The sequence below is a fragment of the Leptinotarsa decemlineata genome, unplaced genomic scaffold, assembly GCF_025532065.1.
Source record: "Leptinotarsa decemlineata unplaced genomic scaffold, Ldec_3_MD MMD2_tig00001344_RagTag_RagTag, whole genome shotgun sequence".
In the NCBI taxonomy this organism is placed as follows: Eukaryota; Metazoa; Arthropoda; class Insecta; order Coleoptera; family Chrysomelidae; genus Leptinotarsa; species Leptinotarsa decemlineata.
Genome location: NW_027412560.1, coordinates 527,486 through 551,961, shown reverse-complemented (window position 1 = coordinate 551,961; position 24,476 = coordinate 527,486). Strand labels below are relative to the sequence as shown.

The 24,476-nt window shown below is 33.1% G+C and overlaps 2 protein-coding genes across 2 annotated transcripts in view; one reads left to right on the top strand and one right to left on the bottom strand.

The window, feature by feature from the left end:
- Positions 1-860: 860 nt before the first annotated feature.
- Positions 861-1,439, bottom strand: LOC141482473 (uncharacterized). Its single transcript, XM_074175808.1, has one exon. The coding sequence runs from the start codon at positions 1,437-1,439 to the stop codon at positions 861-863; it is 579 nt and encodes a 192-aa protein (XP_074031909.1).
- Positions 1,440-1,916: 477 nt separating this feature from the next.
- The window catches only part of Balat (Beta-alanine transporter), an 84,670-nt gene continuing 62,110 nt past the window's right edge, over positions 1,917-24,476 (top strand). Inside the window, exons 1-5 of the mRNA XM_074175802.1 lie at positions 1,917-2,251; positions 7,095-7,230; positions 8,458-8,716; positions 17,888-18,137; positions 23,984-24,360. Coding sequence (XP_074031903.1) covers positions 2,067-2,251; positions 7,095-7,230; positions 8,458-8,716; positions 17,888-18,137; positions 23,984-24,360 — 1,207 coding nt within the window. The 5' untranslated portion in view covers positions 1,917-2,066. The remainder of the gene's footprint in view (positions 2,252-7,094; positions 7,231-8,457; positions 8,717-17,887; positions 18,138-23,983; positions 24,361-24,476) is intronic.

Genomic DNA, 24,476 nt, shown 5'->3' with positions numbered 1-24,476 from the left:
TCTGTTTTGTGGACTCAAAATTAATCTTGTGACCTGTTTGTAGATGGTGTTGAAAGAGGGCAGAGGAGGTTTGTTTTGTTCTTATCGAGTTTTTGTGCTCCTGGGTTCTGGCAGATATACGTCTGTTGGTCTGACCGATATATTGTTGTCCACAGTCCTCGCATGTGATGCTATATACTCCTTGGTTTTCTAGGGAAATTCTCTCTTTCGGTCTGGGCAGCCAACTGGATATCGTTTTGTGTGGTTTGTAGGTTGTCCGAATGTTTTTACGTCTTAGTATTCTCCCGATTTTGTCGGTCACACCTTTGATATAAGGTAGTGTCACAGATTGTCTGTCGTGTGGAGAGTCTTCTGTCGATCTAGTGGATGTTTTGTTGGTTCTTCTGTGTCTGTCTTTTGACAGACCTTTTGAATGATCTTTGGTCCGTAGCCATTTTGTCGCAGAGCCTTTGTTGTCTCCCCCAATTCTGTTGTCCTGTTTGTTGGTTCTGTTAGGCGGAAACTGCGGGATATTAACGTGTTGGCTACGGATTGTAGCTGGGTAGGGTGGTGGTGTGATGTTGCTTGTAGGTAGCGGTTGGTGTGTGTGGGTTTTCGGTAAACTGTATAACCCAAGTTGCCAGTTGGTTTCCGTGTTATAAGTAGGTCTAGGAAAGGTAGCTGCCTGTTCTCCTCTCTTTCGGTGGTGAACTGGATGTGGGAATGGATGTTGTTCCGGTAGGTCACAAACCGGTCTAGTTCTTGTTTTCCGTGGGGCCAGATGATGAATATGTCGTCTACATATCTTTTCCACAGGGTTGGTTTGAGGCGGGCGTTGTTAAGTGCTTCTTTCTCGAAGTGCTTCATGAACAGGTTTGCGATCACGGGCGATAGGGAGGAACCCATCCTACCTGTTTATAGATCTGGTTGTCAAATATGAAATAGGTGTTTTTAAGGCAGTGCTCTGCTAGATCCGTGATATGTTGCGGAAAACTATGATCAGTTCTAATGGTGGCTAGGGCTTCGTTTATGGGTATACTCGGATAGAGGGATTTTATGTCTAGGCTGGCAAGGATGTCGGTGTCGTTGAGTTTGATGTTTTTAATGATATCCACCAAGTGCTCCGAGTTTCTCACATAAGATTCTGCCAGCTCCGTCTTTGGTTGCATGATTTTGGATAAGTATTTCTCTAGCTTTTGTGTCGGTGAGTTGATGGCACTCACTATTGGTCTTAGTGGAACGTCCGTCTTGTGAATTTTTGGAAGACCATACAACTTCGGGCATTTGCTGGACTTTTCCCGAGGTATGGTTTCCTGCTCGATTTCCCGACCTAGCTTGAAAGACTGGATTTTGGCCTTTGTGGTTTTCTCTAAATATGTCGTCGGGTCTCTGGCTGATGGTTCATAAGAACCGTCTTGGAGGATGTTCATCATCTTTTTCTGATAGTCCGTGGTATTCATGACTACTGTCGCATTGCCTTTGTCTGCCGAAACACACGTACTCAGTAGAGGTTTCAATTTTGCCATCACAATATAGAATGTGAAAGAGGTGAAATTTCATTTACATAGAATAGTGTCATCCTCAATTACGCACATTGATTTTTCGAAACGAGACACTTGTCTCATTACTTCTTCAGCACCAAACTGAATAATATGATATGATTCACTCAATTCATTCATAACATTTTCACTTCATTTCACTTCTGTGTTAAATCTACTCATTCATTCGCTCATTTGATTTAATCCCAGCTATAGGAATCCTGTTTGAATTGAAAGGGGTTTATTTTCAGAAGGGAATAGATTTGTATTCAGATGGAGAAGTAGAAAGCCAAAACCTTTCTTTCCCTAATAGTTATCCCTCCTGAAACTTTCAATTCAACCATGTAAACATATTATGACAAATTACTACACTGTCTGTTAATCAGTTTCTTCGTGTAATTAATTAAAATCACTCTGAACGAAACAACTCACTTCCTCATATTTGGTTGATTATAATTAGACAAATTTACTTGATTGAATTACCGAGATTCAGACTCCAGTAGTGACATGATTTAGATCGAATGTGGTAGTAGTTGTTCCCATTTTCCAATGGATTTTGACGAAATTTTGCGAAACGTAGGAGAGTTTGGAAAGTACCAGAAACTGGTAGTATGGTTTATTTTACTACCCGCAGTTTTTCCATGCGGATTTCATGCATACAATCAGCTTTTCATGGCCTCAATACCAGATCATCGGTGTAGAACAGCCCAGATTGTAGACATGAAAAACTTAAGGTGGGTTTTCATTAAAATGTTAAAACAGTGAAAATACACAGAAAATTGTATATATGTATGTATTTGCATAAGTGCGGATGGGACCCATATCATAAAAAAAATATTGGATTAACAAGTGAAGAAAACAGAATACAGCATACGAGTATGAAGTACTGTTCATTAAATGAATTCGAGAAATTACATAACTAGTAGCCATTATATTTTTTTATTGTCGAGGATTCTGAAATGGAGATAACAAATTTCTTTCATTTGTCAATGAATACGATTTTTCTGAATTCTGTAGTATTGAAATATTATTCTAGAAAAAATCAAAAACTTTAATGAAAAATTTAATACCAGGTTTGGAACGTCAAACTTGTTCCTTCCGCTAGTTACTACATGAAATGAAATAATTCTCATCAAGAAAAAAGGAACTGAATATTTCATTAGGTTCATCCTTTGGGAGAAAAATGAGTTTGAAAATGGATATTTCAATGTTGTTAATTGACATCTATGAAAGTTTTTTGTAGAGGCCAGTGCCCACTGAACACTTTTTGGTTCACAACAAAATTTTTGTTTTTACATCTAAGAATTTAGGTTGATGCGCCACCTCAGCACTGAAGACCTAACATCTCAGGAACCGAATAATTCGGAAGGTATGAGTTTATTAATCCACAATATCTGCCCTTTGGAAAATTCTCAAAATGATGTTCAAAATTTGAAAAACAATTATCCAAGTTACTAACAGACTGTACAAAAAACAATAATTTTATTTGAACATAAGTACATACAGTATGTCATTCATTACAAAGAAGATACCGTGATAGCGAAACATGTCGTAATATAAATTCGCATATAAAGATTTAACTTTGTGGAGATCAAATCACTGTTGAAGAAGCTACTGTGTTAGCGAAACATGTCGTGATATATTTCTCAAATAAAGTTTGTGGAGATCAAATCATAAGGTGCCGTTTATGAAATTACTATGAATCTTCATCAACTAACAGCCGAATCAATCAGTAAAAAAATACGTACATACGTAATTACTAATTACTACTACGAACATATATTTATTAGGTTGTTTCGAAAGTTTTGTCTGTTTTTTTGAATTTTTGTGTATTTTTGCCAACGTAACACACGTCTATCAAGTTCGTCAGCATAAAAATGGTGTCCTCGGGGTTCGATGAAGTCAAAGAAGGCCGTTTTTGCCTGATCCTAATTGGTGAAGGTTCTACAGGTGAGAAAGTTATCGAAGTGTTTGGAAAAATGATAGTCGGTTGGGGAGAAGTTTGAGAAGTATGATGGGTGGGGCAGAACTTTGACGCTGAATTGGTTTGATTCTATTGGACGGTGATTTATGGAACTTCGGACGGGCGTTATCGTGGAGCAGAACCGGGTCACTTCTGATTACCAGTGCCGGCTGCTGATGACCAGTGCCGGCTACTGCTGACACAATTTTCGGTACATTTCGTCTGTTTTCTCACAATAGAACTCTGCTGTAATAGTTTAGCCTGTTGCAGAAAGTTATAGTGAAGTACACCAGCCGCTGACCACCATACAGCTACCATGGTCTTTTTTGGTGGGTTTTCGCCTTTGGGAAGTCCCTGTGTGGCTCGTCGGTTCCCGATCACTGTCTCGAACGATTCCTTTCCGTCGATCAAATCGTAGGGCACCCACTTTTCTAGCTGTTTGACCCTTTCAAGACGTTTTAAAACCATCAAATACCACATGGGAGCTAACGCTCAGTTTTCCACCATCCCATGCACCGTTCATGATGGGTCAGTATCCACCAGGGTCCTCGAATCCTCATCCTGGATTACTGTACGTCGACCACTTCAAGGCACATCTTCGAGGCTTAGTTCTCCGAAACGAAATTTCGCCACCGTCGATCGTCGAACCAACGTCGAATGGTGCGTATATTGACACTATCATTCCAAATTCCTGGTTTGGTTTTTCGGTCTGTTTCGGCAGCGCATTGGTTCAATTTAAATTCGTAGATAAAAATTGTCCGAAAATTGCTCAACGACATCATATAGTAATGAGCTGAAAAAGACAACAAAATCTGACTGTGGAAAAACTAATATATTTATCTAATATATAAAAATGGATGTTTGTTGGTTGCTTGGTTGGTTGGTGGGTTGGTTGGTTGGTAAGTGATAAATTTCTACATCGCTCAACCGATCGTGATGAAACTCGACATGTATGAGTAATTTTTCATAGAGAAGGTTTTTAGGCTATCAATTCATCTGTAACTTGCCACTAGATGGCGCTGTAAAACAATTTTTGAAAGCACTGTTCTATAACGCTGCGCACGCCTAAGTTCGTTGATTCTGAATCTGTCAAAACATTGGAACAGCAGCGATACAGCAACATAGTTCTAGCAGAGTACAAAATTCTCTATCGATCAGTATATACTACGACACAGTAGAATGAATATTTATTGAGATATGGTGCTACAAAAACACATGAAATTGTAACAGACAAAACTTCTGAAACAACCTAATATCATAGGTAGGTATCACTATACTGAATGTCGTTTGTTGATGATTTTCATTTGAAAGATGTACTGCCTACTTCTTTGTTGATGATTTCACTTGCACATTCGCAAATATCCTCCAGTTATTTTTCTTAAATCAGTTAACTGATTTCCTGGCGATTCAACTGATTTAACTGTCAAAACCGCTGGATGGGAATCCATAATATCTACCACTGGAAAATTGTAAGTGTAAGTTAACGACGCTTTCAAAAAAATCTATTGAAATATGTTTTCCGTTCGCCAGCTGTCGCTCCTCTACGAAGGAAAACCCTCAAAAGTCGAAACTATAGCGAGCTACAGCTTAACGCGGTCTTACCTTTCAACATGCGATGCCTGCATACTTGAAAAATGTCTGTCAAATCATATGATACAAAATCTTTATCTCTCCATATTGTTTTATTTTATATTGATCAATGAAATTGTTTTTTTTTCCCAATAGATAATTATGAATGTTACTTATGTTCAATATATGCTTTTTGATTCATATAATTCAAGTTACTATTGATTTCTACTATTTCAAGCCTTTCGAATATGTCTCTTTCTGAATGTAAAACTTTTTTGTTTTCAATTGAAGAGGGTATATTTTCAAGATAGAATAATTTTTGGAAACGCAAGGTTTTGTTTTTTTACTTCTCCATCCTTATACAAAAAATGTGGGAATTTTCCAAAGAAAAGAAAAACGCAATCAGTTTCAAAAAATTATCTCTTTACAAATTAAGTGTAGATCATGCAAAGAAGTAACTTTCAGACACAAATTGAAAGAAAGGGCCCTTTCGAAACAGCTACTTTTATATGAACATTGAATCATACGAAAGAAAAATACTTTCGAAACAACTATAGATACTTTTATATGAACACTAAATTATACAGAAAACAACAATATTCAGTTTGTACCAAACATTCGTTATGGAATCGAAACAGATATCATTCAAAGGATTGCTACACAATATAATTAATGAAAAAGGTAAAATTTTATTTTTATGGAACACTTTCATTAAAATTGAAATTTTGTTCTCTTTCGAAAGAATGTTACCTTAGAGCACAAAAATTTTCATGTTATTACTTTTGTGGAAGGCAATTTTACTTTATGAAATTCTGGAAGTTGTTGCAGTATAATGCAAATTGCACGGTTTATCGTTGACAACGTTTGATTTTGTTGAATTAGGAGCCGTATATTTATTTTGTGTATATATGTTGTGTTGATAAATTTCCAATTACTTTTCTTCTTGATATGCTTTTCTTTTTCAAAATTTTAAATTATGTTGGACGATAATTATTATAATTTGACAATGAATGATACTGAATATTTTCAAGTATCTGAATATAAGCATTATTGGATATATTTTTTTTTCTACAGGAAGAGAAGATTGAAATTTCGCGAAGAATGTCAAAGTATTTAGAAATTTGTAAGTACAAATGAAAGAGTGTACAAACACCCTTTCGATTGGTTATATGATTTTATCTCACTCAATATTCAATATCGAAATTGATATTTCTCCAAGAGGAAACTATAAATGTTCCTTGAATGTTCAATATTATTTTTTATGTCCATATAATTCAGGTTACAGTTGATTTCCTTATTTCGAAGAAAATTCTTTTGGACTTTTTTTTTCGTAATGTAAAACTTTCGTTTCATTTAATTTGATTTTGTGTCCTGTTTCAAGATTATGTTGCGTTAGTGAAAAGGCATTTTTATCTATTCTTATATCACTTTTGTGGTAGATGAGTGAAATCGTTTCAATATAATCCAAACTGCAATTATTGTACGGTATATGCTAGACACATCATCAGTCGATGAGACACCACGCACGCTACGTTGTTTAACTTGCCAGTGAAGATTCGCTTCTGTTTGAAAAAAATCTGGTTTTTTTTCGTTAATCAGCTGTCGCCCCCATACGAACGACAACTCTCAGAAATTGAGAAACTTGTGCGAGCTTAGGACTAACGAAGTCTCACCTTTAAACGTGTGATTCCTAAGACGTGTGATTCCTACTTCAACCAGATAAATTCTCTCGAGAAAAATATCTGGTCGAGGCGGGAATCGAACCCACGGCCTTCCGATCGTGAGTCGGGCGCACTACCACGGCGGCCAATTCCAATTGCGGCCAGTTGCTCGTTCAGTTCGTTAGATTTACCGTGAACAAAACGTGATTGATAAAATTTCACCCTGCTGGAAGTTCAGTAACTTATCTGGGTGAAGTGTAAGTTTTCCTTTTTATATATTTGTATGATGGTTTTCATTACAATATATCATTTTTTCAAGTGAAAGGTGACATTAAAAATTTTCATTCTTTATTTTTTATGAAATTGTGAATTATTGAATTTCAGTATACCTTTGGAATTATATGCGGATGGACAAACAGGATTGAGCCAGTGCTCCATATATAACAACGATTCCAAAATAGTTCCTTGTCAGAATGGATGGGTTTATGACGGCGATATTTCAAATTCAGTTGTTTCCCAAGTATGTATTTGAATTTTCTGTAGAAAATTTGCTATTTATTACATTCAGTGTAGTTTCAAAGTAGATACAAATATTGAGGAATATTTCCCAAACACCCAAATCAAACATAAATTGTAATCAACAATTATAGCATATGAAGTATCATATTCAATATCATTTGTCTATTATATTGAACTAACAGTTTCACTGGAACAAGAGTAATAGGGATCGGTATAAATACATTCATTCAAAAAATATAATTTGAATATCTCAAATAACTTTCGAAATGAAAATAATTTTTCAAACATCTTTCTAAGAAAAGAATGCCGAAATCTCGGTTCTCTCATGTCGAAACAGCTTTTGTGGGGAGCCAGAGTGGCAATTTGGTAATTACTGCTAATTCAAAATGTTGATCGCAACACCAGTGTTTTCCCTTTAGAAAAATAAAGTTGGAAGTCGATTATAGTTTATGTCGCCCTATCATTCATGTAGAAAACTCATAGAAGGTGGCTGTAAGATAGTGAGTTGTATGAATGATAAAGAGGTGTCAACCAAAACCTTTCCCAATAATTATTATCTCCGCCATTGAGAATGATAGTGTTCAGCATATAAGTGAAATTGTACCTCTTTCATATACTATATAGTGTAACAATTCTGTGAATGATATATAATTCAATTCCGTGACATATATTCGGAGTACAAACTGAATAAGGAAAAGTGTTTTTCTATAATTCAATGTTCATATGTTGTTTTGAGAGTGTTTTATCTTTCAAATTGTGTCTGAGAGTCACTTTTTACACGATCTACATATCTTTTTGAAGAGTTTAATTTGAAATTTTTCCTTCCTTTAGACGATTCCCAGTTTTTTTAAAGAGATATATTTTATAGAAGTAGAAAGCCAAAACCACTTTTTCCCAAAAATTGTTCTCTTTCGAATTGAGCATTCTTATTTTGACTCCAAAAAAAATACTAGGTGATGAGTTCATCAAATCATTCAAGATTCTGAACTTCCCGAAAAATATTACCCTTTCATTAATAGGTGTTAAGGAGTGCAGATATGATCATTTTCATGTTTCTCATTCATCATCATCAACAATAATACTTTCCGTAAGTAATGAAAAAAATATATTTTAATTTCTATGCATTCATTAAGCAGTTTCCAACTAGTTAATTACTGATAAAATAATTCCGAGTTTTCCATTAACATAGATTTAATAATTTGATGGAATGAGCAGAGATTTTTTTCAGTGGGATCTGGTCTGCGATAAAGATTTTTTAGTGACTTTAGCTCTGGTACTTTTTGGAGCCAGTGGATTGATTGGAAATTACATTTTCGGATATATTCAAGATGGAATGGGTCGAAAACCAGCCTACTTCATTTTCCTATTTATTCAATGTGTTTTCGGTATTGCTACGTCATTCGCAGGAAATTATATCACATGGACAGTTTTCAGAATTGGCGTTGGTTTCACCATACCAGCTATACTTGGAACACCATATGTGTTAGGTAAGAAACATATAGTTCACTAAATCACGTTCACTATAATTTCAAATGATAGTGCTAGTCTATATAGTTAATGTTTGTTAGTCTATAGTAATGTCTCACTGGATGGGCAGAGCACCCGAAAACGTTTTTCCATATCTGATCTGACTGACTGTCCAACAGTTATTAGTATTATATTGAAGGAATGTATTGCTGTGGTTCAATTAATGTTATAAGAGTAGCCAACGTAACACTGCTATAAACATAAATAATCTCTTATGGGTGTTTTAACATGTAAAATCGATTTGTTTGGAAAAGTTCGCTAATCTCCGCCTACTTGTGACGTCAGGACTTAGGAAGTCTATTGATTTAACTTCCTGTGAGTCGACAATCTCAATATAGGATGTGGAAATTTTCTTAAATTTGCCAATGATGACATTGAATGACATCACACGACCTTGAGCTATATATAATAAGTCATATTAGCTTCAAGAGATTTTAACGACATTGTGTTATGAACACGTCATATCACCTTTGAAAAATAGCCATTGATTTGACTTCATCTGAGTCGACAATCTCAATATAGAATATGGGAATTTTTTAAACTTTGCCATTGATGCCAATTAATAACACACATTGATCAATACTTCATATATTTTTTCAGAGATTGATAAAAAACGACTAATTGTTCATTTTTTAAATATACAGAGACATCTTTAGATATGACTAGGAAATCACATGCATTACATAACTTTATTTTGCTTTTTTGATAACTGACTGATTGTTATTTTTATTATATATTTTTCAAATATAAATGAATATTTATATTTGAATATGAGTGAATACTTCTAGATATGACTGGAAAGTGACAGTCTATATAACTAATTTTTGTTTTTTTGAAAATAAATGACTAATTGATACTTTCATTATTTATTTTTCAAATATAAATATACACTTTTAGATATGAATAGAAAATGTCATACATTACATAACTTCATTTTGTTTTTTGATAATGAATGACTAATTGTTACTTTCATTATTCATTTTTCAAATATAAATATACAAACATACACTTCTAGATATGACTAGAAAATGACAAGCTTACGTAACTTCATTAGTAGCATATAAAAATTCTGATCCATTCTTGGACAAAATATAGCTTTTTTAAATATGTCCAATCTCGGAAGCATGATTACTTTTTGCAAGTCTCCAGAGAAATATGCTGCAATTTTTATCCGGAACTTCTGCATCATGTATGTAAGCTTTACGACCTTCATCTGCTTTATTTATAAGAGTCCTTCATGAAACACGTAGGATACTCAACACATGGATTATCTTTGGTATTTGGTATTGGTTCTGGATTGTGGATTAAAAAACATTCACAGATTTCGCATTGCTCGTGTCCGAGTTTGGTAAATGAAATATACATTTCTTTCGTATACACACTACGGTAAACTTCATATAACTCTGGTTTCTCTTCAGTGCGAATAAATCTTTCGCCTTTTACTAAAGATATGAAAGTTATTGTGTGTTTCTGTTCAAAATCAGAATACATCATGTTTATAGTTATGCCACTTGGGATATATCTTTTGTTTGGGTCATGTTCTCTGCGGTAATGAGAGACTGCAGGTTGAAATGACTCCGCATATGACCTAATTACATTTCTATCAATCTCTGGTGTTTTGGGAAGTTTGCTATTTTTATGGCAAATAGTATTGTTAACTTCGGCGGAAAAACAGTCATGAATTATACGGTCGTTGGTGGCGCTACCGTGTCAATGGTAAAACTGACTACATTTTCTTATTATGCCTAATACAGTACTCCAAAAAACTAAAAGTTCAGGAAATAATTATTATGTTCCTTTTATATACAAAGAGAACTAAAAAGCAAAGAAATAATTACCTATGTTATGCTCACGAAGTTTCAGAATCCATTGACTCGTCCGAAGAGGAATCCCCAGTCACACTTAAATCTATTATTATTTGGTTGAAAACAGTGTCTACCATCCCGTCCAATCTTCACATTTTCTCTTTTTCCTTGATCACATGGGCTACAGCATTAGCCCAATCTTCTTTCCGTATCCGTTATATTGCGAGTTCTAATGAACGTTGGACATCAGAAATTTTATGTCACGTTTTCACGAGCTACGTAACCCTTAATTTGAGCCCAAATTAATTATATTATTATTATTATTATATTTTTGATACAATTCATTGAAAACTTTTTCAATTGATTTTTGAATTTGAGAGCAGTTTTGATGTTTTTTAATTCTTCAGGAATTGTATTATACAGTGCATTCCATTTGAAACGAGCTACCCTGAATAACTTTTGGTACAGTGATTTGCATGAAAAATAAAAAAATACATCAACCATAGTATACAGGGTGAAACATTTTTAAATGTTCACATTTGATGTTACTACCTTTATCGCACCCACAGAGCATGTCACCATTTTTTCGTTTTCGTTGTTTCGCATTATCAGATGCTTCAAGATGATTTAACAAAGTATAAAAAGTATGGTCTGAAGCTTATGGTTCGGGAGCTACAAATTATTTGAGTTGAAAACGAGCCACCCTGAATAAATTTTGGAACAATGTTTGAAGGTGGTTGACAATTTTTCATGGTGCATTTCATTAGTTCGGACTTTCATTGTCTAATATGATATAAATTGATTCGAAATCACTGAAAGAATCGGTCTTTGGGTTATCACCCGAAGACGATTGTGGATACTAACAATCGAAACGTCATGAAGTAACTTGATTTGGAATCTTTTAATTTTTAATTTTCATTTTTGTTAATAATTTTTAATTATCATCCCATGTTAATAGTTCATTTTTTTTGGTTGTTGTTTGTATTTTATTTCATTGTTATTTTAGTTCTTTTCCATTAATATAATTGTTGATTTTCAGCTAAGCTTTTTAATTTTTTACAGATTCGTTTAGGGATTTCAAATCAATTTTCCTTTATCATATCAGACAATGCAAGTCCGAACTAATTAAAGGCACTTTGGAAACAATGATTTTCAGGAAAAATAAAAAAACACCCCAACAATAGTATACAGGGGGACATATTTTGATATATTCACATTTGATCTAACTTTCCCTATCGTACCCCCGGAACATATCACCATTTTTTTAAATGTATCAATTGTTTTGCATTATAAGATGATCCATGATGAACAGATTTCATCAAAGTAGAATATATTATGGTCTGAAGCTCATAGTTTGAAAGCTTAAAATTATTTGAGTTGAAAACGGCCACCCTGAATGAACTTCTGTACAATCTATTACCTTGGTTTCATAGGCTTCGAAAAAGTCTTATTTTGCCTGGTTAAGTTTGAATTCGATATTCTCTACATTTTGTATTTGTTTCATTTCACAATAACACCTACTGGGTGAAGTTACAATTGGTGTTTGTTTTTGTGAATTCTTGAGAAGCAATGGTTTATACGCTTCGAGAACCGATTGAAATAGTGAGTTTGTACTACCAGAATGGAAATAGTGCTAGAGCTGCTGCCTGTATATTCAATGATAATCATCCAGGAAAAAATGGAAACTGGATCTGTTAACAATAAAAAGCATAACCCTTCAGGAGTTGTCAACGATGAAGCTATTTGTATTGCAGTTTTAGGTCACGTTGGACTAATGGAAAATTCGCAATATGTCACTCAGTTATCTCGAGAAGCAGGAATCAGTCGTACAAATATTTTCAGGATCCTTCATAAGTACAAATTTCATCTAAGTAAAATTAGACTAGTTCATGAATTGAACGAAGATGATTTCGATAGATGAATCAAGTTTTGTAAGAACGGATCACTGAACGGATCAACTTTCATCAGAATTTCCTGTATAAATTTATTTTTCGGATGAATGTACGTTTAGTTTGAATGGAGAGGTGAATCGGCAAAATTGTCGATATTGGAGTGAAACAAATCCTCATTTATACCGTCAAGTTCATATCCAACGACCTCAAAAACTGAATGTTTGGGCAGAATTTCAGGTGACCACATCATAGGACCTCTTTTGGTCACATCATTTGGATATGTTGGAGAATCTAATAATACCGTGAATCCATACAGCAATTGAGGAGGATATAAATTTATTCGAAAACGAAATAGTATTTCAGCACCTCCTCGTTATGCACCTCCAGTGCGACAATTTTTATATGATAACTTTCCTGGTCGCTGGACTGGCAGAAGAGGTTCTACAGAATGGCCATCCAGGTATCCGGACCTCACTCCTGTAGATTTCTTTCCATGGGTTCATTCGCAGTCCAAAGTGTATGAGATAGAATCAACAATATCAAAAGATTTGAGAGATTATCATAAGGCATTGCAAATAAATAACTCTCGAGATTCTCAACTATGTGAGGAAGGCTCATTTGTACCATTGTATGGAAGTTGGTGAAAATGTTTTTGAACATTTACTATGGAAATTTTTTTCTTCTCATTGTCTAGTCATCAATTTTGATTCAATAATTAATAAAGAATCTCTTTTTTTGATTTATTGCTTCCATATTCGTCTCTACAACGAATATTTCAAAAAATGGCCTCCTGTTAATTGTTGACATGTTTTTTTTTATTTTTCCTGCAAATCATTGTTTCGAAAGTTATTCAAAGTGGCTCGATTTCAACTCAAGGAATTTGTAGCTCCTGAACCATAAGCTTCAGACCATATGTTTTATACTTTGTTGAAATCTGCTCAACATGGAGCATCTGATGATGCGAAACAATATAGGGTGATAGATTGAAAAAAATGGTGACATGCTATGGTGGTGCGATAGGGGAAGTAACATCAAATGTGAATATATCAGAATGTGTCCCCCTGTATACTATTGTTGACGTTTTTTTTTCATTTTTTCTGAAAATCAATTTACCAAAAGTTATTCAGGGTAGCTCGTTTCAAACGGAATGCACTGCATGTATAGTAATATATTATATATATTTAATATAATTAAATCATGATAAATTGATTTCTCTCCAGAATTAGATTTGAAATCACTAACTAATAATAATTATGTTTGTCAAGTGTCATAATTTCTTGTTCCTTTGTGATGTAATTGGCACATACTTCATGAAAATCCATAACTCGTTCAAGTATCAATTCATGATGATATTTTCATTAACAAGTCAACAAAAGCGCACAGTGACTAAGTTGTACTGAATCTGTGATTTACAGAATAACAATTTGAATCATATGACCTTCTACACAGGTGATGACTAATAATTTTAGGTAAAAACTAAATGCAAACTTTTGCACATAAAAAACTGTTTTCAGCAAATGTCTTTTATGTAATGATAATTCGAATCTCATGATTACTGCTCAATAACTAATTACCTGAGTTTAGGTAAAAAGTATTCTTTTATTATTTGGGAAAGGTTATTCCCGTTTGACCAACAAGGTTTGGGAAGAACCAAAATTGAATGTATTTACTTCTAATATATGCGACACTGAAGTTCTGTCATTATTATTCTCAATGTATTTTCTTGAATTATTATTCGTCCGGTAAGCCATGACAAAAACCGAGCGATGTTATTAGTGTGGTCACCAAAGTAGGTCCTAGGACACTTATCATTGTTTATTGAAGCCGTGTAAACGACTTACTTTCGCAGTTTTTCGGAAAGTATGAAGTCGATATTAGCTACCTTATTACCTTTGTTGAGAGCGATTTTTTTTTATGAAGTTCAGTGCTTTCTGAAAATTACTTTCTGATAGCGGAATACTGTGAAGCATACTATTGAATGCTACTACTTTATGCTGATAAGGATGTATCGAGGAATTATGTATGACAATATCCATATAGGACGATTCGTGTGAAGTTAGGAAATCATGTTCGTCATCAATTTCAGTGCTAGTTTTGTCTAGAGAATTAATTGAATCATCATCCATTCTATCATTCCTTCGTTTCAGTGGTAAATGAAATCAACAAATTCGAAAAAGTTGTCCAAAGGCTTACCTGTACCAGTAAAACAGACCAAGGTTTTATTATCGAAATTGTCCATTGAAATTTCAGCTAGCAAAGCACTCAACGGGTTCTTCATCATTAGTCCTTCGCTAAAGCACTCAACGGGTTCTCCATCATTAGTCCTTCGCTCAATGAATTTCAAATAATTTTGGGACAGAAAAATAGTGAGTGTGTTTAGAATTTCCTGTTTCACTACAGGCGTAACATATTTTTCGTTCAAGAGACTTTCAACCAATTGTTTCAATTGGCGGAATAATTGGGAATAAGTTTTGTACGTCAAACAATATGAATTTCGCGTTATAAGGAAGAATCATGTTTTTAATGTCCTGCACTAGTTGATACGTTTTAATAAATTGTATGCTTTATGTATGGAATATTTCATTATCATTTAGTTTTATTATATACAATTCTGAATTCTGGACACAGATGTTCATAAAAAGTTAGTAGCATTATTTGTAGAAGAATTCTGATGCAGAGAAGGACAAGTTTGTTACTCTAATCGACACTGAGTTGACAGGAGGTGAAACCAGATTATTGGAAAACCAAATTATAACATTGAACCGAATAATAATTCTACAAGTATAAAATGTTAAGTAGAAAAACAGAGTCGGATCTGAGATTTATTCATTCATATTCAGTACGTCTCAACTGAAATGCTTCAGGACAGGCTGTTTTTTTAATTCCTCATTACTGTTAATTTTTGGAAAATGTATGTTTGGGTTTGTTAACTCAAAGGTAAATGGTTACGATATTGAAAATGGTGACTTATCATCTAAACAGAAAGAAGATGATCAAAGAATGTAAACTTTCACGACCAGAGATATTTTCCGGGTTTTTTAACATGCTCAGAAGGTTTCAATGTATAACGTTTCGTCTACCACTGCGGTAGATAATATCAAAGTGAAGTGGTGATGTTCGCGGTGCCCAAGTTTTTGTTCCCGTTGTTCCGAACGCAGTAACCACGATGCTGGTATTTGAAATTGGATTACCTGACCTTGTTTATGTACCTTTAAGGACACGTACCTAGATTTTATTGATGATCATTGCGCATCTTCTTTTCAATTGAAATTATCCCTGTGTTTTTGAATTTCCATTGCCTTTCTATATACTCTTGAATAGTGATTATGATTATATTAAAAGGGTTACATTTTTAGGAATGACTGATTTTTGAAAAACAAAGTTTTTGACTTTCTACTAGTCCATCTTGATACAAAAAATGTGGGAATCTTCCAAAGGAAGGAAGGAAGTAATCAATTTTAAAATGGGTAACTCTATATATGGATATATAGATCATGCAAAAAGAAGTAACTTAGACACAAACTGGAAAAAAATTTTTTCTGAAACAGCTACTTTCATATAAACATTAAAATACACGAAAGAAAAATTCTTTCGGAACAAATACTTTTATATGAACACCCAATTATACAGAAGATACTATCCTCTACTCAGTTTGTATTGCAAACATTCGTTATGAAATAAAATCATATATCATTCACAGGAGTTCTTCACCAAATGAATAGTGAAAAAATTGCACTTACATGGAACACTGTACCAGTCAGGATGGCAGTGTTCTATGTAAAGTGCAATTTTTTTACCATTCATATAGTGTAGAACTCATGTGAATGATATCTCATTTTATTTCATAACAATATCTCATTTCATTATTTCATAACGAATGTTTGGAGTACAAACTGAGTGTAGGATGATAGTGTCTTCTGTATAATTGAGTGTTCATATAAAAGTATTTGTTTCGAAAGAATTTTTCTTTCGTGTAATTCAATATTTATATGAAAGTAGCTGTTTCAGGAGGGCTTTTTCTTCTAGTTTGTGTCTGAAAGTTACTTCTTTGCATGATCTACACATCCATGTATAGAGTACTCATTGATTACTTCCTTCCTTTCTTTGAAAGATTATTACATTTTTTTGTATCAAGATGGAGTAGTAGAAAGCCAAAAAGTTTCACAAAATAAAGTAACACAAAAGAATTTGTTGACTCGGGACAAACCTACAAATCAGTTGTAGCCGAACATGCTCTCAACAAAAAAGGCACTTACATCATTCCATGCAAAGATACAGTTATACTCGATAAATCCAAGAGTATATAGAAAGGGAAAAGGAATTCAAAAAAAAGGATACTTTGAATAGAGAAGAAGAGGCAACGATCATCAATAAAATCTAGATACTTGTATACAAACGAGGTCAGGTAATCCAATTAAGAGAAACCAAGCCACGCCTCCTAATAATAATATGAAACCAGAGTTTTGAACCAGTATTGTAGTTATCGCGTTCCAAAAGAAAATACAACTCACTACGACCTTTGTTAATGTCTACCACAATAGTAGACGAAACGTTAGGCATAAAAACCTGCAGACCACTGTCAAAAAACCCGGAAAATAGCTTTCACATAGAAAGAAGATGATTGAAAGTTTTCACTATCACAATCATTCCTACGTGTGGGGGGGGTCTCACTATATGAAATTTGGAAGTGCTTACTCTCATGATGTAAGAGGTCGTAAATGCCCAGACCTTCATTCCATGAAAGCTGAACGTTTCTCTATGCATAATTTCAATAAAGGTGAGATAGACTTACGTGGTACACACTGCTTACGTTATAGGATAGAAGGTGAATTTTAAAAGGTTTTATTTGATATTTGGATAACTACAAGGTGCTTTTTCAGTAAGCGGATAATTTTGAACTCAACTTTGAATTTTCGAGCTTACCAAAGAAACTAATGGAAATAAACAACGTTCGGGAGTTTACTCACTAACTTTTCACTTAAACAAGTGTTTAGCATGCTGTCCTTCTGCTTCCACTGCCTCGGTTCCACACAGAGGTTTAGGATGTTCTGAGGTAGTTCCAGTTAGATTTTTGGATATACAGGAATGATGCGCGAAAATCAGTAATCCAGAGGTTTTACTTGAGTTTTTAAAACTGTATTCTCAGAATTATCCCACAAAAAAAAATCAACCGGGTAACCTTACGGGTCACTTCATCAGTTCTCTTCATGTACCTTGTTTCGTTCATATAATAATATGAGAGACCTCTTACCGTTTTTCTATATTCGGTTTAATTATAGCTCTTGTGGGTATAACAGCGACCAAGTCTAAGGTCAGATCTACTTTTATTGTGGTGTTTCATTGATAGTTCTTCTGAGTTGTAGAATAATGTTGAAACGGACTCAGTCCTAATGTACCCATACTGATGAGATTGATAATGTACCTGATATTTCAGCAATTGAATTGGTAGGACCTAAGGAAAGAACCACCGTGACAATCCTGATAAACATCGCATATTCCTTATCTTTGGTGTCGTTATCTATTATTGTATGGGCCATTCGTAACTGGAGGTGGATGGCATTAGTAACAACTTTACCTTTCTTGACACTATTTCTTCATTTTCCCTTATTGCCAGAAAGTCCTAGATGGTTATTAGCTAAAGGAAGATTTGATGAAGCCCAACACATTCTTGCAAAGATGGCACGGTGAGTAACTTATTTTTTCAAATACAATTTTCATGATTCTTTGTGCCTTTGATTTTAAAAAAATGCCTCTAGATGGAAGAAAATATTTTCCTTGTACATAATGTGTAAATAGACCACTTCGATAATCATCAAACAGAAAATAATTAGAACTTACGAATACGATACGAAATAATAACCGTTGTAAATATCACTACTCAATAATTTTCATACAGGCTGTTTCTCTTATTATGTGGTGGACATTACTACATTCTAAACTGTAACAAAACTAACGAATACGCTACGAAATAACATCCGTTAAATGTCACTGCTCAATAATTTTCATACAGGCTGTTTATTTCATCATGTGGTAACATTGCTATATTCTAAACTAGTCTGGTTCATATGTACTCGATTTAACTCTTTTTGGTGACATTTTTCAGCCCTGTCCAAAAATTACGACCAACGTGTTACCACATGATGATGAAAGACACAGCCTACATGAAAATTATAGAGCAGTGACATTTACAACGGTTATTATGTACTGTTACGGTTTAGTCTAGTTCACATGTACTTTTTTTTGTAACATTTTTCAGCCCTGTCCAAAAATTACGACCAAGGTGTTATTCGATTTGTATTTTTGCCTGGAAAGTTTAAGGAAAGGTCCGAAAACGCGCCGATGAAAATTACAAAAGTTATAAAAATGGGGCTTTAGTTTTTTTTTAATATCTCGGAAAATTTTGAAAATTTTAGAAATTTGAAGAAAGATTTGAAAAGATCAATGAATTTGCGCAAAAAAAGTCCTAACTCCCGAAATTGTACCTTGATTATTTATAATTTTTACAGAGCCCTGAAAATAGAGCCAAAAGCGGGTAGTCTGGCTTCCGCGCGCCATTCGTCACTCTGACATAAAAACAAAAAAAATATATTTAAACATATTAAATGTAGATATTAGGAAATGGAAAAATTCATGTAATGTTGGGATACATCAATAAAGAATAATCCGCATTCAAAACATTATTATCCCAATTTTAACGTTAATTATAAATTTGTTAATTAATAACTTTTTCTGAATTGAAAGTTAATATAAAAATCCCTATAATTATTAAACTAAAACCCTGGCATTTTTTTTCTTTGGTGAAGTTATCCTTAATAGTTGCCAAAATAAAAAAAATTGTTATTTCCTATTTTTTATTAACAATTGAAAATTATAATTTCATTAAAAATACATTACAACATTTTTATCAAATTTTTCATTGTTCCAATGCCTCATGGCTAAAAACTAATTGATAATATTTTTTTTAATTTTTCACAGCTATTGTTAATAAATTCATTATAAACAAATACATTGTTTATAAGCAATTCGAATTTTTTTTGCATTATGTTAATTGAAAAAAATCATGATTTTTACAAAAAAATGGTTTCTTATAAAAATTTCTTTATTTCTAAAAAATGGGTTTGTTAATTAACAATCGTTTTTTGCAACTAAATATTAAAATTGAGAAACCGTTTTTTTTAAATCATAAATTCTATTGTTCTTTACGGTTTTGAAAAAACTTTATTTTTCATTCTTTTTTTAATTATTTATTCAAAAGTAAATAATAAAATCCTTATGATTTATTGTTACATGACACGAAGTTTATGTTGAAAAGACTCAAAAATTTTTCTTTTTGTAATGAATAACGATCAATAATTAAATAAATAATAGGACTACAACTTTAGTAAAAGGCTAAAATTGTTATTTAATTCATAATGAACAAAAAAGACTTGAAGCATATTCATCATAACGCAATAGTTTGAAAGTTATTATAATTAGAGCGAATGAAAAAGACAAGTATCAAGGTATCACAATATTGAAATTTTATAAACAATAAGATAAAAGTAACAACACATAGTTACTTTCTTTATAGAACGAAGTATTGAAAAAAATAAAATCAAAAAAATAATTTACTTATAACAATTTTTTTTTAAATGAACAAATAAAAAAAATAAAAAAGATTTTCCAAAACCTTAAAGAACAATAGAATTTATGATTTAAAAAAAACGGTTCCTTAATTTTAATATTTAGTTGGTCAGTCGGTAGCCAAGCGGTTCGGCGTGGGTGCTTTGTTCACTCACTCGAATTGACTGCCGTGTTGGTCGGTGGTTCAAGCCCTAGTCTGAACGATCGATCTTCACTTGCTACCGTCCAACCCGTGTTAGGAATCACACGTTAAAAGGTAAGACCTCGTTAATCTTTAGCTCGCACAAGTTTCGACTTCTGAGGGTTGTCGTTCGTAGGGGTGCGACAGCTGGTTAACGGAAAAACAGATTTTAAACAGATTTTAAACAGATTTTAAACAGAAAAAACGATTGTTGATTAATAAACGCATTTTTTAGCAACAAAGAAATTTTTTTAAGAAACCATTATTTTTGGAAAAATCATGATTTTTTTCCATTAACATAATGCAAAAAAAATTTTCGAATTGCTTATAAACAATGTATTTATTTATAATAAATTCATTAACAATAGCTGTAAAGAATAAAAAAATATTAATGATTAGTTTTTAGCCATGAGACATTGAAACAATGAAAAATTGAAAGAAAAAAATGTAATGTATTTTTTATGAAATTATAATTTGAATTGTTAATAAAAAATTGGAAAATAACAGTATTTTTATTTTCGCAACGGTAATCTATTTTTTTGCCTATTAAAGATAACTTCACCAAAGGGAAAATATGCCAGGGTTTCAGTTTAATAACTATAGGGATTTTTATATTAACTTTCAATTCAGAAAAAGTTATTAATTACCAAATTTATAATTAACGTTAAAATTGGGATAAAAATGTTTTGACTGCGGATTATTGTTTATTGATGTATCCCAACATTACATGAATTTTTTCATTTCTTAATATCTACATTTAATATGTTTAAATAATTTTTTTTGATTTTATGTCAGAGTGACGGAAGACGCGCGGAAGCCAGACTACCCGCTTTTGGCTCTATTTTTAGGGCTCTGTAAAAATCATAAATAATCGAGAAACAGTTTCGGGAGTCCAGATTTTTTTTACGCAAATTCATTATTCTTTTCAAATCTTTTTTCAAATTTCCAAACTTTTGAAAATTTTCCGAGATATTAAGAAAAAACTAAAGCCCCATTTTTTTTTTCACTTAATTGTTTATAACTTTTGTAATTTTCATCGGCGCGTTTTCGGATCTTTCCTTAAACTTTCTAGGCAAAAATACGAATCGAATAACACCTTGGTCGTAATTTTTGGACAGGGCTGAAAAATGTTACAAAAAAAAGTACATGTGAACTAGACTAAACCGTAACAGTACATAATAACCGTTGTAATTTTCATGCAGGCTGTTTCTGTTATCATATGGTAATATTGCTATATTCTAAACCGTAACAGATATGAAGACGATTGAATGGGTAAAAAGGTAACTATCATGTTGAACATTGTACAGTAGTCAAGAAAATTCACAGGGACTTTCGCTCTTTCTAGGTGAAGAAGGTAAATTCAAAATGCTCTTTTTTACACAAATTAGAGTTGTTATTTCAGAAAATATTGAAAAATTTAAGAAAATATTAATTCCATGCGAAAAATCATATAACGATGTAACAATGAATCTTTGATCGAACGTTTCGTGTCAACACGGTTATCATCAATTTCTTTTCAGATACGAACCTATCTGCTTCGTTACAAATATTGATGAAGCTATAAAATCACAATTTCTGGGTCTATCACACTCAATATTTTTTTAGCGTTCCATTTGAAATATCTAGCATCATCAGTAATAACAATTCTGTCGTTATTTCTTTTATGAATTGTTCTGATTTCTACAAAACGTATGCAACAATTGGCATACCTCAGATATCACCCAAACATGTCTATGAGAAGATACCCAAACAAAAGTGATATTCGTATCTTTCTATTTTGGATAATTTTTTTACGGACAATTTTTATAATTCCCAATCCTGGAAGTAGCAAAAATATCAGTTTTTGGCGAAAATACGATTTTTGTGTGATTTGGTACAACTTAATAGCATCACAATACCGTGATGCAAAATCCATGAATTGGTTTTCCACATGCGACGCACAACTTCAAGATAATACTCTTTATTGGCCGTGGCAAGAACTCCTGATGCAATACGCTACGAAAACCAAAGAAAACAGTGAGCATAACCTTGACATTCGATCGAACTTGGCGTGCTTTTTTTGGTCTTGGCTCGCCTGGGCTGTTCCATTGGGATGATTGAACTTGGCTTTCGATGTCATAACCATACACCCATGATACATCATCAGTTATGACATTTTTGAGTAAATCTGGATCGCAATTGACGTCATTTAACAATTCCTGAGCGGTGATCATGCGATGGGTTTTTGGTAAAATTTCAGCAATTTTGGAACGAACTTCTCTAATAATGATTCGATTATTCTCTATAATGTTTTTTTTTACTTTTTCAAAAATTCCATCGGTTGTTGATGTGCTGTGGCGTTCAGGGCGAGCGTTGTGATTAATACCTTCTTGACCTTATGCCGTATGCCGCTCCCAACATTTCAAGTGTTTTTGAGCACTCAAATCCATTCAATTCAGGAAATTTGTTGTGAATTCTTCAATATTTTTTTTCGATATCAGAAAATCTTCGAACACGCAAAACATTTCTAAGTTTTATGCCTCTCACCAACAAATCAAACATGCTGAACAGCTGGAACTATAAACATATGTTCGAGACAAGTGTAACATGAAAAAATGAAAAAATCGCTTATCGAATGTATGAAGCCCGCGAAATTTGAACATTAACTTATTTTTTGAACTGTCCACTAAATACATACAAACATTGCAAGTTGATAAATAAAATAAAATGTCTTGACGTGAAATGTGGCAATATTCAACACATTGAAAGTTAACAAAAAAAATGATAATTAAGTCCGGAGATATTTGAAAAGAACTGAAATCCATCAATTCATTTTAATTTTTTCTCTGTCGTTATTTGAGGAAATATTGGAAACCGAAACACAACTTGTCATTGCTACTTTTCAAGCTTCACTAGATAGCCTGTACAGATTTTCAGTTCAATGTTTCATCTCCAAAAAAAACAACAATTTAAATTTTTATTTGGATTAGTTGTAAATAAAAATATTTTGAATCCTGATCGAGATATCTCAAATTATAATTTTATAAAGACTTCAACATGGTTGATGAAACGGGCGTCGAGGAGTACAGGGCCACATACTGGCCCTTGTCATCTTGAACACAGTGTAATTTGAATGTTTCATTCTCCTTCAACGTGTTATAGATCTCCACACCAAGTATATAAATATTAGATCAGAAAATATGTTAGGTACCATTTTGAGGGTTCTCTGAAACTGTTCGAATCTATTTGTAATTTTTAAATGAAAGCTTATCTTATTCTTCTAGATAATTGTGATGCACTGTTTGGAACCTTTGATGTAGTAATGAATTTAACTAGAGTTTTTTCCAACACCAAACCGTTATTTTAACACCTCAATACGTGTTTCAATGATCTAGTGACCATCTTCAAGAGGAAGATCAAACCGAGATAATTATTTATAATGAATAGTAAAATAGATATTTCCCATATTTTTGGTGTATTCCATTGAATAGTAGTCTGATACATTGTGTAATACCTTTTCACTCTTAAACATCTTTGGAATTTCATTCTCTAAAATAAAAAATAATGTTATGAAAGAATCAGCTTATGCAACAATGAATAAAAAAACAAATTCATTCTTAAGCTTAATGTTCAAAGAGATATGCCTTAATACAAGAAGTGTTATCATTCCATTATTTAAATAAATATTATGCTACAGTTCACGAAACTTTCTACTTATATATCATCACTTCTTTCATGTGGCCTCAGGATAAACGGGAAGGTTATACCAAGCGACTTCATTACTACTTACAAGAAAAACAATTTGGAAGAGAAGAGAAAACTCAAAGAACAACACTCAAAGTATGGAATCAGGGATTTATTCAGATCTAAAAATTTGCGATGGAAAACGATCATCATAACGTTTATCTGGTTCACGAACACAAGCGTATATGTGGGATTATCTTATTATGCCCCATCCCTAGGTGGAGACGAATTTTTGAATTTTTTTCTTGGTGGAGCGGTGGAGCTACCGACGTATTTGTTTCTGTGGCCTGCTATGGAAAGACTTGGTAGACGTTGGACTTTGTGCATCAGCATGATAATCGGAGGAACTTCCTGTTTAGCAACATTCTTGGTGCAAAATGGTAAGTGAATTGTATCGTGAAAAATTTGTTATTATGATAATATAAATGAATTGAAAGGGGTTATATTTTTAGGAGTGATTAATTTTTTGGGAAAGAAAGTTTTTGGCTTTCTACTA

What these genes read in the sequence shown, in the direction of transcription:
- LOC141482473 (XM_074175808.1), bottom strand. Translation starts at nt 1,439, where the DNA reads ATGAATACCACGGACTATCAGAAAAAGATGATGAACATCCTCCAAGAC.